We start from the raw sequence: 16,298 nt of genomic DNA, 5'->3' as shown, positions 1-16,298 counted from the left end.
AACAGGTTTCTCATCTACATGAATGTCTGGCAAGACATTTGAAAGCCATATCACACAGGAAAATATCTTCTGTTGTGTACATCTGTCCTGAGTATTGTAAGAATACTTAGCAGTTAGTCCCAAACAATTAAATTCTTGCCTTACTACCCCTCCCCACAAGAGCTGTGACAGGAAAAAGTGCTATATGGATTCCTTACACATACACAAGGGGGACAAGATGTAAAAAACTTAGGAGTTAAAGAAAGAAGAAAGCTCAAGAGTCATCAAAGGTGATTTCAAAATCTACTTCTGCTATAAATAGCAACTTAGGGGAAGTCTGGAAACTTCAGGAATTGTTAGGGTCTCATGCAACTGGATTCAGTAGCCACAAATGATGTCATTACACTTACAGTATGGCTATCAGCATCTCTCTTGATAGATGAAAGTACCGCCTCTGAAGGTTTTCATCTCCCTGAGGCTGGCCAACCTTCCACACTGACCTCAGCTGCTCTTCCTGAGCATTCTCAGAGCACTCAGTTTGATTTTTGATAAAGTACTACTAAAGGTGACACTCTGTTTACTCAAAGGAACTTATCCAACCAGCCCTGAAACTTAAGTGTAGCCAATGCATTTAAAACACCTTTACCCATCTATCATGAGGGGCAGGGCAGAGTTCTTAGGCATGTTCCACCCTTCCCCTGCTATGCTCTACTTATTCAGTGCTTTTGTGGTTTTTAATCATGCTGTCATTTTATTCCTGCTGTAATAAATATTACTGGAACCCCAAATTGTGGAAGTCACGATGAGTCGAACAGACACCAGCCACGAACAGGAAGACAAAGCCTTATTTGTCTATGTTTATAGAGGCACCCACTATCCTGCAGGAAACAAAGAATGAGCACACACTCCATCCCTTAGAGAAAGGTGCGCATTTACAGACACTGCTGTGTCTTCTACCCCACTCCACCTCATCTTTTCAATCAGCCACTTCACTGTCAGATCAGCTTGTCCTCTTCCGTGAAGACTGCCAGGAATATTCTAGGCAAAGCTAGGCTTTAGTCTCTGAGCCTGGACAACTTTGTTCATGTCTGTGCCTTGGCAGCTGTCAGTTCACTTTGTGAAACTGCTTTTGCACTAAGCTATGAATGCCTCAGGGCCAAGGGCCATGTCTTATTCATCTTTAAATCCCTAGGAACCAAGCTGCACACGGCATAGACAGGCTTCCAAGATGCTACTGGCTAATCACCTGAGAGTCAAACTGTCAACATTCTGTCTGCCTATGAGGACGGCATCCCAGCTTTATCTCCACTGCTCCTTATCCCCATTCAGGACACACAAGAAGAAAATGACAGCGGTGATCAGACAGAGGTCATGTGAATTTGCTCTCTTATATATTACAAGAAATCATCTATAAAATTAGGCATGGTGCTATTTAGTTTGTCCTGGCCAGTATTAGGGTTTCTGTATCAGGCTACCTAATACTGCATTCTGATTTTGTTACTAGCTGTGTGGCTGAAACTACTTGGATCTAAAATTGCCCACTTGTAAAATGGCAATAATAATAGTGACTACTTCATAGAATGGGTTGTAAGATAGCATTTGGGTAACTGTTGGCGCACCCAAAGAAAGAGTGAAATTCATATGCGGTTGTGATGAGAATAATCTAGCCTCTTGAAAAGTTGATGCAGGCCACGATGGTCCATCCGAAGAAACAGACCCATCTTTAGGATCTTGCAATGTTTATGATTTTTTTATGGCACTAGGTATAATGACTCTGTGGAATAAAAACGTAAGTTGACAGAAGAGAGGGTTAGTGATAATCCCAGGAATGGAGGAGCTCCTGGGTTGCCAGGTTTGCTCTGGGTCTATACACTTGGCCAGGAACATCCCAGCAGCTCAGTTTCCTCTCTGTGCAATGTGAGTGAGAGCCTCTGGGCTTGGTGCCCACCGTCCTGTCTAGAGAATGACTGGTTTACTGCTGAGCATCTCCTCTCTGCTACCGATGGGCTCCTGCTCACATGACTAATAACAGAAAGGCAATGGATGTCATCTCTCTCTTCTCACCAATACCGCTGATAGATTAGCTATGTCTTAAGTGTGTGAATATGAACAGCTTTCCACAATGATTTATGCCCCCCCCCAACATGCCAATAATAATACACAATTCACTCATACAAGGGATCAGGAGTTCTTTGAGATTCAAGACAGGGTGTAAATTGCTGCGAAGGGTCTTTTTAATTGGGATCAAAACATTTTTTTTTTGACAATTTTACGTTTTTAAAATTCTAGCTATTGTCACGTTTTCTAGCAAATGTTTCTTTTCTCAGCTTAAAAAAAAGTGTAGTTAAACGTGGGCAAAAATATTCAGACTGAAAAAAAAAACCCATCAATCATGATTTATCATTCCAAATGATAAAGTCTGGTTTTCCCTTTCCTCAACATGAAGATCCCACTATGCAGTGGGCTGGCACTTCCCTGTTGGGTGAGGGCAGAGAAGTTCAGTACAGTGCTGGAGTTCCCCAGGGAAGGCTTTCAAGCAGAAACAGAACCTTAAAATTCATCTCAGAAATTAACAGACATGGCTTTGCTGTAATATCTCTTGCCTTACTTCCTTCAACAATCCTATCATAAGATGCAGACTTCCTGCCCCCAGCGATGGTGAACTCACACAGCGCATATCCCATCGCTCTGTTGAGCGGGTCAGCCTGTTGGGAAAGGTATTTGACGTACTAAAACTGCCCTTTAGAAACTTCCAGCAAGGAGCCTTGTTTACACCCTCATCAGTCACACTTAAGATTTGAATGAACTCTGCCTGGAGACGACTCAGAACTTGTTGCTCTTGCAGAGGGACCTGGGTTTGATTCCCAGCACCCCCATGTAGTAGTAGTAACTTCAGTTTCAGGAGATCCGGTGTCCTCTCTGACCTTTTGCAGGCATGTGGTCCACAGACAACCATGCAGAGAAAACACTCACACATAAAATGAATAAATCAATTATACATAATAATAGTGATAGATCCTCAATTCTTTTTACTGTTTTTCCAGGACTTATGTTGTGGTAGACTAATATGGGACATCTACAGATGCTGCATAGGACCAGTGCTAACCACATAAAATGGCAGGGGATGGAGACAGCATACACTCAACTCTGCCTCCTTTTCTGATTTTCCACCAAGGATCTGACATTTACCCAACCAAGCCAATTGTTTTGGGGCTGATTTCATTTTATTTTATTTAACTGTTTCCTTATATAAAGAATAAAATAAAATACTACTTCAAAGATTGATGCTAGAGGAGGTATATAAGTGTTAAGAAGGCAAACTACTTTTCTTCATTGGTAAACGTTTACAGTACTAGATCTCTATCTGGCATAGTCATAGTCTATTTGATGGAGGGCTGAGGCATAGTGGAGTAGTAGCAAAGCCCAAAACATGGTCTGCAAACAAGGAGAGAGAGACCAGATACCCCCAAGCTCCTGCTTCTGCCTCTGTCCCTTTGAATACGCTGGCTGTCCTTATGATAAACAGAGCTGGAATCAGGAAGGAACTAGAGGTGACATCATAATATTGTGATATATAAACCAATGCAAAAGTATCTCCGAGGCTCCACCCAATTACTTGGCTCCCACAGAGAACTGAAAGACAGAGGTGTTCTCTAAGTCTGTGAAGACCTGCCATTCTCTACTTGGTACGCTACAGGATTCTAGAGATGGAGCATGAGCTGAGAAGGCTTGGCCAGAGTACTCCCCAGTCCCCTAGTCCCTGTATGGTACTGGTCCTGACCACCAAGACGGATACCGATTTGCCAATATCCTTTCAACTGATTTTAATGCGAAGTTTCAGGCTGAGCACAGATATCCAAAAGAATAATCTTTCCAAGGAAGGCACAAACTCTCAGGCTCTGAGACCACAGTTTGAGGAAGGCGGTGGAGGCTTACACTTGGCTGCAGAATTCAAGCCCAGTTTCTACTGACTCCTGTGCCCTTATCCTAAACTCCCTTCCATCAAGACGCCAGCAGGCAATCCGATCTTTTCCAATAATATAGAGGTGAATTGTATTGATTTTTCTATTCAGGGGAAGCGGAGGTTAAATCTATATTCTGTCCCTGAACACTGCATTGTAAATACTTTTCAGTTTTCCATATATCATGCTGTTTTGAGATATGCATAAACCTTTCTGGATGGGAAAGCACTGCCCTTCTCAGGGATAGCAAATTCTTAGACTTAACAAAAGGTCCAGTAAGGATTATGCTGTTGACTGACAGGCAAACTGACCAATCCAAAGCCTCAAGAGAACATTTGCTCTGGCTTAATCATACGAGAGCCGGGTGCCAAGGACTAGGAGACTACACTCATGGCTTAGAGGCAGAGGAGATGATTTTCCATAGGCAGTTCCAAACTGTCCCCTTGCTCTGCATTCAATTTCCTGTGGGAATTCAAATAAAGGCTATGGTCTAATGTTTAAGAGGTCCCTCTACTGCTATCTTCTGGTCTTTGGGTACCCTTGTGTCTTCCCCGTGTGGCCCTGTGTGGTGCACCATGCTTCATCTCCAGGTCTTGTCTATGTATTCTCTTTGTCTGTTCGCTTTTTCTGGAGCCTCTTCTGACCATAGAAGGTGCATCTGACTGACATGTTCATAAACAAACAAAACCAAGTGAGCCAATGGGTAAAATTAGGACAGTCACTAAACCTAAGATGTAACAGGCATTTCAGCCATGCAAACAACTGACCAAAGTGCACGGGCTCTAATTACCCATTTTCTGAAAGTCATGCCCAGCTTTCTGTCCTTGTCATCTTCCTCTGTAAAACAGAGATGATGGTGCCACCTAGCTCTTGGATAGTTAGGGTGTTTGTCTAACCTTGTACTTATAAAGCATCAGGATGTCTGGAACACAACCCTGCTAGGGTTGGGTATAATCTGTATCCTTCAAGGTTCAGGTGTTGGAGATTTGGTCTTTAAGGTGGCAATGTCAGAAATGGTGTGAGCTCTAAGGGGAAGAACCTTCTGGACAATCCTTTTGCCCTTAGAAGGGGCTGTGGGACTCCTGTGGCCTGCTGTCTCCCTTTTCTCTTGCCCTCATTCGTGCTCACACTGCTGGGACAATATACACTATAGGGTCCTCACCACAGCCAAGCTAACGCCATACTATGACTTTAAGCTTCAATAAATGTAGTGAGGTAAGCCTCTATTCTTTAAAAAGTCAGCTTGTCTCCAGTGTTTTACTACAGAACCTGAAAATAGCAGTTACTATTATTGTATGGTTGTAAGGATGAAATTGAATAATGCATGTAAAATGATGAACATAATTAGTATGTAGGAGGCACTGGATAAGTGCATACTTTTATTACTAGTTATTATTTTTATTGTGCTAAAATATATATTTCAAAATTTACATGAACTCTTTTAAAGTAAATAGCCAGTATATAGGCATTAAGTACGTTTATACATTTAAAGGGTTTATATTTTAGTGTGTGTGTGTGTGTGTGTGTGTGTGTGTGTGTGTGTATGCATGCGCCAAATGGTATTAGATCCCTGGCGCTGAAGTTGCAGGCACCGTTTGAGACATGGGTGCTGCAACCTGAATTCTGGTCTCTGCAAGGGCAGTATGTACTTCTGAGCCATCTTTGTACCCCCAAATCACACACTCTGCTCCCCTCAACAGTCACTCTCATCTATTTTCTAAATCACTGACTAAGCAAAGCCCCATGTCATTAAAAATCAGCTCCCGTCTCCATTCTCCCTAAGCCTTGGCAGTCACTGGTACACCTCAAATTCTACGACTTTGAATGTTTTAGGTTCCTCATTCAAGTGTCACTTTGTGCCCACCATGACCCATTCAGCATCTTCCTTTCAAAGTCCATCCAGATTGCAGCACTTGCCAGACATCCCTGGCATGTTCAGGCTCCCCTCGCATTCCACTAGATATACAACTACATTTTATTTATCCATTGGCTATTTGGGCCACCCCCATTCTCTGGTGGTTGTAACTATGTTCACGACCAAAATCTCTTCTATGTTGCTTTATTTAGGAGTAATTTTCCTGAAGTATTCTTCTTCAACAAAACACATTTCTTGCTTCTAGCTTATCATCTTCTTACCCTTGTGTTACTAGCAAGATGTAATAATAACAACATGATTGGGGTCAAATAATATGGCTGGTTGGAGTATTGCTTATAAATTGCCTGAGGTGTTATCTTGGCAAAGTTCAAAGGGAGTGACGCATATGGAGGTGTTTTAAAAGCTGTGAAACATGAGTGAATACAAGGAAAACGACGTTCTGGCTCTCTCCAGCATGGGACCACAGAATGTTTATCTGTTTTTCCTAACCCTCAATGACCAAGACCAACAGTGTTGTAGGAGTTCTGGGGTTGAATCTGGGAGTTCAGTGCAGTCATGAGCTTGATGAAAACATAAACCTCTTTATCTGGTAGGTTCAACAAATATGGTAGTTTGCTCTGACTGATTAGAAAGTGATAGCTTGCTTGCTTGCTTTTTTATTTATTTATTTATTTATTTATTTATTTATTTATTTATTTATTTATTTTAGGTTAAGAGCTCTATTTATTCCTTTGATAACAGCAATTGCAAAGTGTGGCAGTTCACATTGGAGAGTCCCGGGCTTAGACTAACATGTTCCCAAAGCCAACATGTGTCTCCCCCAAGTGCATATCACTGAAGATACCAATGCACACAAAAATTTAATGCAAGCTGTCACATGACCAGCACTCTTCAGAGCTCATCAATCTCCCATTAGATTATAGGGACAGTGTGACACTTAGACCACAATTACTGTGTAAGAAGCACGGAGCAGTAATGCCGTGGCCAAGTCAGGCAAGAGCCTTGATGGATGATCGCAGTTGATCAAGTTTGTCAGTTGCTTTATGTGTTTTTATGCTTGTTTGATATTCCTGCCCACAGAAAAGAGGCTTTTAGGGGCACATCTGTCAATGGATTCAATTTCGCATCGCCATGTGACGCTTTCACTTACCCCGGTCTTCTCATCAAAGATTTTGATTCCTCCAAAGGAGATGGTTAAAAAGATTTTCTGTTTGTGTTCTCCCTTGGAACGAGCGCCAGCAACAACACCCTGTTGAAAGTAAGAACATGGTTTTTACTTTAGTGTTTTCATTTGAAAATTCCCTCTGGGCCAAAGGCATGTCAGACACCATCAGCTAGAGCCACCAATCACACACATCCTTCCTTTGCCCTCCTGTGGGAGTCTATATCATATCCTCACATGTTTTATGTTTTAGGATAATACTGATCTTCGCTGTTCTACCATGGAATAAATACACGTCTGGCCATCCACTATAGGCAATGCTTTCTTTGTGCTGCAATACTTGACTCAGAGTTGGGTAGACTACTTGAGATGGAAACAATAAGACTCTCATATTAATTTCTGTGTTGGCTTTTTATATTGAATGTGGATTTAATCTTTTAAATAAAGACAAGACACAATAGTCTCAAATAAAGATTATGGTTTTATACTTCTGAAAATATTTTTATATGAATGGATGTAGGTTTGAATGAAGTTTTAGGTATTAGAAAGAAGCAAAAATATGTTAGACCCCCCACCCCCCGCCCAGTTTTCCCTCCTTTTTCCCTCCACTTCTTGGCAAAACATGATCATAATATTTATGCCTGGCATTTGAAATAGTTACTGAAAGACATTTATATTCTTTCTCCATTATCCTTCCCTTGTTGTTCTTGTACTTCAAGGTGAAACATATAGTGAATGCATTCCATTTATCAACTAATCTATTTCCCCCCTGCCCAGACACTTTATAAACCCAAGAAGGTAAACCCCACAGAAGCTAGCAACGCTTCTTTACTTTTCGGTCTAGCACTAAAGCTGACGATACCATCCCCAACTGGTACTGGGAGCAGGTGGTCAAGAGATTATTGTGAAATGAGTCTGTCCTATCAACTCTATAGCTTACGGGGTTCATGTGAAGAGAAAAACCATCTACTTTTAAAAGTTAGACTTTGCAGTTACAGGTGAACATAGTCTAGGACACACGTGGGAACGTGACTGCAGAGATGTCTAGTGATGTGTAGGCTGTGGTTTCCTCAGCATTTGGTGCCACAAGGTCTCCAGTCTTACATCATTGTTTAAGACTAAGGTCCCAGCAGTAGTTGCACTAGGCTTCAGGCATAGACAAATCTGAAGTAATATGGACTTCACAGTTCTAAGAGGTACTGTGTGTGGTTCTCAGAACATTATGCTCCCAGAAATCCTTCAGGGGATAACTGGTATGAGACCAGTCAGTACAGCAAGAGGTGTAAGAGGGGCCCTGCGTGTGAAACTGTATGATTATCTTAACTTCCGGTGTTGGATATCATTTCCACCTCACAATATATGATTGTGCACCTGATTCTAGACAAAGGGCTTCATCTTAGTTCTATTTCCACAAGTATCAGTTCTGTTTCTCACAGGTGAACTAAAGATTTATGTAAACTACCTAGCTTAATTCCCATCACACAGAAGACATGCAGTCAATTTAATTTCGTCTAGTAACGAATGGACAACCAGTTCCTTCTTAGATGGGTAATATTAGCAGGAAATTCATGCCCTCAAAAGTTACCCTCAAGGACATCTTACAAACATGCAGAATTGCCAGAGTAGGAAAAATCCTTAAAATGAGTTGATTAAAGGCTTACTATTGCTGATGAGAAAACTGACATTAGGGAAGCTGGCGGGAGTCCTGAGTTAGTTAGCAGAGTGAATGGTTATGAAGCTGAGACCATAACTCAGCCCTTCACATCTCTGGTGCTTGAGAGATCTTATTCTGTACACCAGATCTTTCTCAGGAGCAAAATCTCCCTCCTCCTCCACGTTCTCCACTCATCCCCATGACTGCTGCACCTCCTCTGCCAGTTTCCCTGTAAATGGTCACAGTGACTCACTTCAAAGTGAAATGTGTTGTTGCTTCACCCTTCACCCCTTCACTGGGTATCTATGGTTTTTATGAGTTCTATGAGTCTATGGTTTCTAGATCCTTCCTCTGCTGCTAGCTTTTAAGTTCACTGCGAATACTTTTAAGTAACAAGGAGAACATGATGAACATGTGTCTTTGAAATCAGAGTAATCCCTACTTCTAGTCAGTGTTACCCTATCTGACTCTCCTAGCCAGTGTAGACATGCTTCACGCCAACTGCACCTGATACATCTCCCTGATTCTCCTATCTTCAAGGAACTTACACCATTTAATGTGTCACATCAGACAGTGATCTGACTTTGCTGGATGCAGGGATATTTAATTGTGTATGGGACTTTTAAATTTGTTCCCTGGACCCAGGGACTGGAATGGAGTTTGGTATAAACTATACACTTAAAGAGAAGTGAGATTCTTTCTCTTATTTGAGAAAAAAAAATACCAGAGGACAAGTCAGATAATAGGCCTAGGAAAATAAGACTTTGTACCCATTCTTTCTGGTTGATTTGTATAAAACAACATACACTTCTGTCTTTCCATACTGGACTTTAATGTTAATTATCCAGCTAAAATTTAGAATAGTTAGTTTCTGGCTATGGTCCAAAATGTATTCCTCTAACTCTGCATGTCTAAACTTAATCCCTGTTGTGCACATGTTCAAAGATGAAGTCACAAGAGCAACGTGGGCTGTGCATGCACAGAGGGTTGGTTGGCCTTCATTGTCACAGAACTGAGCTCTCCACCTGGCAGAACTTAGCAAGTACCATCTTGGAGCAGAAAGATTGGGCAATCATCAGACACTGGTCTTTTGGCACCCTGATCCTGAACTTTCTAGCCTCCACCACTGTATGTGGAAACATATTTCTGTTCTCAATAAATTACATAACCCTGATATTTTGCCGCATCAGCACAAATGGACTAAGATTATCCCTCACAAAGAAAAATGTGTTAGGACTGAGCCAGAGGGAACCCCTCTTTCTTCCTCCTAGGGGAGGACTTCACAAGACAGGGGGAAATGTGACATCTACAGCCAGCAAGTGTGGCCTTAATATTTCCCTTCACAGCTTCTGTGAGTCCCTGGCTCACAGAAATTGCTGCAACATCAAAAAGTAATAGTCTAGCACATGGTGCCAACTAGAAACCAAGGGCATCTTTGCTTACTGGTACCATAAGGTTCTTATTCCCTAATGGAATATGACCGTTTCACCAGAACAGGAAGAGCCAGGGCTGTGTTCCTGAGTACCTGTGTCTGGTGCTGCTCATGGAGAATGGAGAGAAGGGCCGTCCATATGGTGCTATCTTTGGGGAAATTAAAAAGTGAAATGATATCAAGGATGTTTCCTTTGTGGGATGCTGCCGAGCCAGGTCCTGGGAACTTTCAGTTAGTACAGGCACACTTGCCATCCTTGCATGCCACAGGGAATCATGATTTTTCTCAAGATTCTTGAATGAGCTGTGTAGGAAGAGCCATGAGAAAGAGAGGAGAGCTCTGGCTGGGGGTCAGGATGCTGCCCGTGTAGGCATTGATCAGGACCCTGGGTCTCGGACTCACCATTGGAACTCTGGAACCTGGGGATCTACCATTTTCTTTAGTACTTCTTATAAATGCCTTCTTATTTGTCGTATATTTTGCACATCAAAATCATGGGCAATAAGAATTATCTGTTTCATTTTGCAGTTGAGGAAGTACAAGTTCAGTGGTCAAGTAGCCTCTTTATGTTTTGTTTTGTTTTTGTTTGTTTTTCAAGACAGGGTTTCTCTGTGTAGCCCTGGCTGTCCTGGATCTCACTTTGTAGACCAGGCTGGCCTCGAACTCAGAAATCTGCCTGCCTCTGCCTCCGGAGTGCTGGGATTAAAGGCATGCGCCACCACTGCCTGGCAAGTAGCCTCTTTAAATCCAAGGGAGCCAATGATGATAAACCGCAGACCTATAACTCAGGCTGCAGCCCTTCTGGTTCTGAAAATACCTGAAACTATAACCATTCTCCAAGAACCTTTTCTATGATATGGACCTTAGAAATGGCCTTGCAATAAAGCTGCAAATAATTTCAAAAGTTTCTGACAATCGCTAGGTAGAACTGTCGGCTACCAAACTCAATCTGAAGAAGAACCATGGAGTGGGGATGGTTATTATTTCCAAGTGTGCTGGGAAACTTAGGTGGACTCCATATGTACTACCACCAATAGGCCAGGCAAAAAATACTCAGGACACAACAGCCATCAGTGCTACTGAAACAAAATGTCCGGGTTAGACAGCAACAGTGTGGAATAGCCAAAACACGGATTCCTGAGAGAGTCATGGGTAGGTAGGGTCTGAGTGGAAGCCGGTAGAATCAATGAAAAGGTCAGTCCCATAAAGCAAAGTGAGCGAGCTGTCCAGCCCAGCTCAGGGGATGTTTTGATGGTATACATACAACAGCTTTGAGAATATTCAAATATGTGATATTCACATGTGATATGCAAGGCTATGTAAGGCTGTGGTGACAGGAAACACATGTACAAACACAGCAGGCCACCAACACAAACACTGAGACTTGAGTCTATTGTCACCAAAAGCTCCATTTCCATCCTCAGTCCTGCTAGTTATTAGCTTTAAGACTTTTACAGGAGGGAGTTCATCATAAATTCAATTTTATCCTAGTTGCTGAGGGAATGAAATATCCTTTTCCGCCATGTTTCTTGCCCTGGATAAAGTGTATGCACCCAGCAGACTGCTCTGATGTCATCTGTCTCTTCGCCAGGCTTCCAGTTGGATTCTGCTGTATGAGGGATATGCTAGAGGTCAGAGAGTTGACAGAGGGAGATGCCAGGATAATTTGCTTCCTTATCAACCATGGTCTACAGTACTGGCTGTTGTCTGATGGGAGTGGGAGGGTGGAGATTTTTTTTTTTTTTGCTCCTCTTGGGCTCTAGTTAGTTAATGTTGTTAGGGGAAGGTGTACCTGATACTAGATCCTACATGTTTACAACATGTCTGCTCTCCTAACCTTGCCTGACATTTCCTATCCTATTCTCTTCAGGGTCGGATTCTGCATCTTGCAGGACCCTGACTGGCATACACTTGTGGTCCTATACTCAGTTCTCCAGGCTCTATCTCTAGGACTCATCCCACCTCCAGCTTCAGTCATCACTCTTCTACCCAAGGTTCCTGAAAATTGACTTCTCTAAAAGTCAGTGAGATATGGCTAGTACCTTAGAGGTAGAAGAATAAAACCAAGCTGAGGATGGATAAATTAAACCCCAACATAAAATATGATACAACCGAGTGTTAAACTACGATTTGCTAAATGCTGGAATTCTGGAGACCCAGTTCTGAGTTCTCGGAAAGACTGTGAAAGAAATACTTTAATGTCTCTGAACCTAGATTTTTATAGTTGCAGACAAACCAATCTCTAACTTGTAATATCAAAAGCTGATGTATGGGAAGGCGCCCTGTTGACTCTAAGCTGAAATACTGCAATCGACCGTCAGCAGATATGTCTGTCAGTAGACAGTGGGCCCCTCAGATGCACACAAAGAAACTGTCAGGAACCTCTGCAATGCAGGAGGAAATTCTCTAATGGATGCTACATCAACTTCAGAGTCTTGCAAAGGGGATCCATTTTTCCCCCCAGTTCTCTTCTGGTCTAATAGGAGAAATTGGACCCTTTTTCAAGGCTAAAAGGAATTTTGTACTTCTCTGCCTCTTTCCTGGGCAGGTGGCCAAATGCAGAATCGATCATTTATGTTTCTGTGCTTCTTACAGAAAAAGCACTGGGAGCTGAAGTGTCAACATTCTTCTTGGCAAGTTGCAAAGGAATGCAACACAGTCACCTGGAAACCCAGGACCCCTCAGTGGGCTCACTGCATTTGACAGGAGAGCGGGAGAGCAGGGCAGACTTTCCGGGCCTTGGGACCTTATGATTATAGGGGATGACAGATGGACTGTTTCACTACTCATAGCTAGTCCTGGCTCAGCTATCGTGGCCTACTGTTAACTCCAAGAGTAAACTCCTGTGAGTGGAAGAAACTGCCGCCTCACACCTACTTAGATATGGGTGCTTCTACAAAGACAGCTGGCTAATAGGCTCTCGGCAGTTGGTACCCGATGAACAGCTTCTCCTAGATACTGGGTAAAGGGGATGCAAAACTCTTCTCTCGTTCATAGACTGGTGAAGAATCATGTCTATGCACTAGTAAAGGACCTTTGCTGTCTTTTAATGAAACTTTGCAGAAGCAATCTCCATTGATTTGCCAGGCATCAGTTGGGGTGGTGGGAGTGGTTCTCTGAGAGAGGGACACAGGAGGCTCAGTCTCTCGGGGGCTCTGTAGGCAGCCTGTCCTGGCAGAGGGGCTGTGTTCTGATTTCATGTGTCAATCTGGGCGCTTCTTGGGTTGAGTGTCAGGCAACAGTGGAGAAAACAGAGGATGCTCCTACAAGCCAAGCACCACAGCCCAAGTTGTTCAAGCATCTGCCTGGGGTCCTGTTTCCCGGTCAAATCCCCTAGGCCAATATCCATCAGTCACAGAGGAGCAGCTGTGGGAATCTTTGTGCCTGACTGCCTCATCTATTCATCATTCAGGTTGGAATTTAGAAGAGAAAGAGGGCTCATTATTGAGCTGCCCTGAAATCTCATAACATGGATTCATTATCTGGAAAAAAACATTTTACTAAACTCTTTCCAAAGGGAAAGTGTTAAGTCATGATTATATTATAGCCAATGCTCTTTCCTAATATACCTAAAGTTAAGGATGCATTGATTAAAACAATGTTTGTCCATATAGCATTTTAAATAGCAAAACAAGGATGTAGAACATAGAAACCTGAGTAGATTTTAAAATCCAGCTTTTAACAGTCATGGCACTGGTAGACTATATCTGACAGACATGTCAAAGTCTTAAGAAACATGTGTAGTACCAACAAAAAAAAAATAAAAGTTGTGACTTATTAAGCAAGTAAGAAAAAGGTGGTACAGACAGTAATTAACAAATTTCTGCCACTTCTAATACTTTTAGACACTTTGCCAAGATGTGGCCAGTTTTCACTTTTCCTATACTTAAAAGTATTCCACAGGGGGCTGGTGAGATGGCTCAGTGGGTAAGAGCACCCGACTGCTCTTCCGAAGGTCCGGAGTTCAAATCCCAGCAACCACATGGTGGCTCATAACCATCCGTAACAAGATCTGACGCCCTCTTCTGGAGTGTCTGAAGACAGCTACAGTGTACTTACATATAATAAATAAATAAATCTTTAAAAAAAAATATTCCACAGACCTAATAGTGTCAGAGAGGGAGAGGGAGAGGGAGAGGGAGAGGGAGAGAGAATATATATATATATATATATAATATATATATATATATATATGTGTGTGTGTGTGCGCATATGTATATGAGCTCAAACAAATCAGGTTACAAAACTATATAAACCATAATCCATTTTAATTATAAAATGTGTATTATTTATATTACTGAAGCAAAACAACTGAAGATTAAACACAAAAATGTCAATTCTCATTTTTGTGGGATTTTTGGATGATTTTAGTTTTATTCCTTATATTTCCAAAGTTTATAATGAGAATTTTATATTGAGAAAATAAGTTTTATACATGTTAAATGCATGAAGCAGGGCTCTTGTTAGATCATTTGCTTTTCTAATATTTTATACCACATTTAAAAAAAAATTAAGAGGATGTGCGGAATAAAGATCTGGTGGGCTGGGAATTCTCTCTTTGATTGAAAAAAGAGCGTGTTCTTTGTTGGGTCTGTTTAAGTTTTTTTTTTTTTTTCTAACTTATTCCTCCGTTTTTTTCCAGGAAAAGCCATCTTTGTAGTCCAGCTGCATATGAAAGCAAGGCCTCCTTCCTTTGTTGTGAAACATTGGAGTGTATCTCAGCAATTATAAGGAAGAATGCCATCTGCTTTGCCCCTTCACATCGGTCACTCACTAGAAGGCAAGTTACATAAACATTTTTAAGAAGTAACAAAAATGCAAAAAAATTCAAAATGCGTGAAGGACTATAGAATTTGATCATTTTGTGGTTTTATTCTTGCAGGAGTTTTACAAGGAGGTTAACCTAGAAGAAACTATGGTCCACTCAAGACAGCATGAACAAGGCCTGGCTAAATCTCTCTCCCTAGTGAGCGTCAGGCACTGTTTCTAAGCCACTGGAGTCTCTTCCCAGTGAATAAATATGGTGATGCTTCCAGGAGCCAAATCACTCAAGCAGTGAGGTTATCTGCCACAGAGCCGGTGAGCAGTTCCTTCCCTCGCCCGTGTTAAACCAAAGCTAATCATAAAGAAGCGCTTGCACGGCACCTTGAGCTTCATCATGGAATCTTGACATAACTTGTCTCCCCGAGCTGCGGACACTTCATCAATCCCAATCAGCTTGGCTTTGTACCGGACCCCTTCGCCTTTAAACCTCTTTATCAAAGTGGCTTCGCTGCGATCCTGACCTGAAAAAAAATGAAGAGAAACGGATTCAGAAACAGGCACGCTGAAGTTCTGTTGGCTTTCGGGAACTTACCGTCCAGGGATCTACTCCCTGCTGACACCTACATGCCTGCCAAGTCAAGTCCAAAGAAACAAAATACCACCTCTAGATGGAGACTCTGCCTCTACCCATTTAAACACAGAGATTATTTACTTCTTCTGAGCGTCAACCTTTTGGACAGAAAAGGAAAACGTAAAGAGAACCACCCAAGCAAAGCAACAGACAACATCAGATAACACGGGTATCTAATTTGCTTTTGATACATGATAGGCACTGAACCAACAGTTACCACTAGGAGTTCAAGTTCAAATGTCTTACTAGGGATAGCATCAGCACTGAGGTTCCAGTATTTATAATTCTTAATGACACTTTGGCCAAGGCCCAAGACCTTCCTTACACCCAATTCCATGAACCGTCTCATAGTAAAAGTCCAGAATAACTTCTTTACATCAAGTAATGACACTGAACAATTATTTTTAAAAAATGGCTTTATGATATTGCTTCTGGTAACTCAGATACGCAGGGGAATCGCCCGCCACTGTACTTGGTATTGACCGCCTGTATCTTACAAGAGGCTCTCTTACTCATTACTAACATGATATTTTGCTACCTACATCAATCGGAAGTTCAAGAACGCCCACATTAAGAAAGGGACATACAGAGCTGGACGTGGTGGCACACGCCTTTAATCCCAGAACTCAGGAGGCAGAGGCAGGCGGATTTCTGAGTTCGAGGCCAGCCTGGTCTACAAAGTGAGTTCCAGGACAGTGAGGGCTATACAGAGAAACCCTGTCTTGAAAAACCAAAAAAAAGGGACATACAGATGTTTATTATAAACTTTCTAACCATTCATCAAAAGCCAAACCATTTCTGTATTCCAACGGAGGATGGACATAAACTCCAGTAGCTT

At 42.0% G+C, this 16,298-nt stretch overlaps 1 protein-coding gene across 5 annotated transcripts in view; it reads right to left on the bottom strand.

The window, feature by feature from the left end:
• Dab1 (DAB adaptor protein 1) overlaps positions 1–16,298 on the bottom strand; it is a 1,123,238-nt gene that overhangs the window by 119,111 nt on the left and 987,829 nt on the right. For all 5 annotated transcript variants that reach the window (XM_029539573.1, XM_029539575.1, XM_029539576.1 and 2 more), the window contains 2 exons: positions 15,211–15,350; positions 6,968–7,066 (listed from right to left, as the gene is read on the bottom strand). In XM_029539573.1, the coding sequence (XP_029395433.1) occupies positions 6,968–7,066; positions 15,211–15,350 (239 nt within the window). The remainder of the gene's footprint in view (positions 1–6,967; positions 7,067–15,210; positions 15,351–16,298) is intronic.

The sequence above is a fragment of the Mus pahari genome, chromosome 6 (genome assembly GCF_900095145.1).
Source record: "Mus pahari chromosome 6, PAHARI_EIJ_v1.1, whole genome shotgun sequence".
In the NCBI taxonomy this organism is placed as follows: domain Eukaryota; kingdom Metazoa; phylum Chordata; class Mammalia; order Rodentia; family Muridae; genus Mus; species Mus pahari.
Note: the sequence above shows the minus strand (reverse complement) of the source record. Positions and strands in the feature narration are given on the sequence as shown.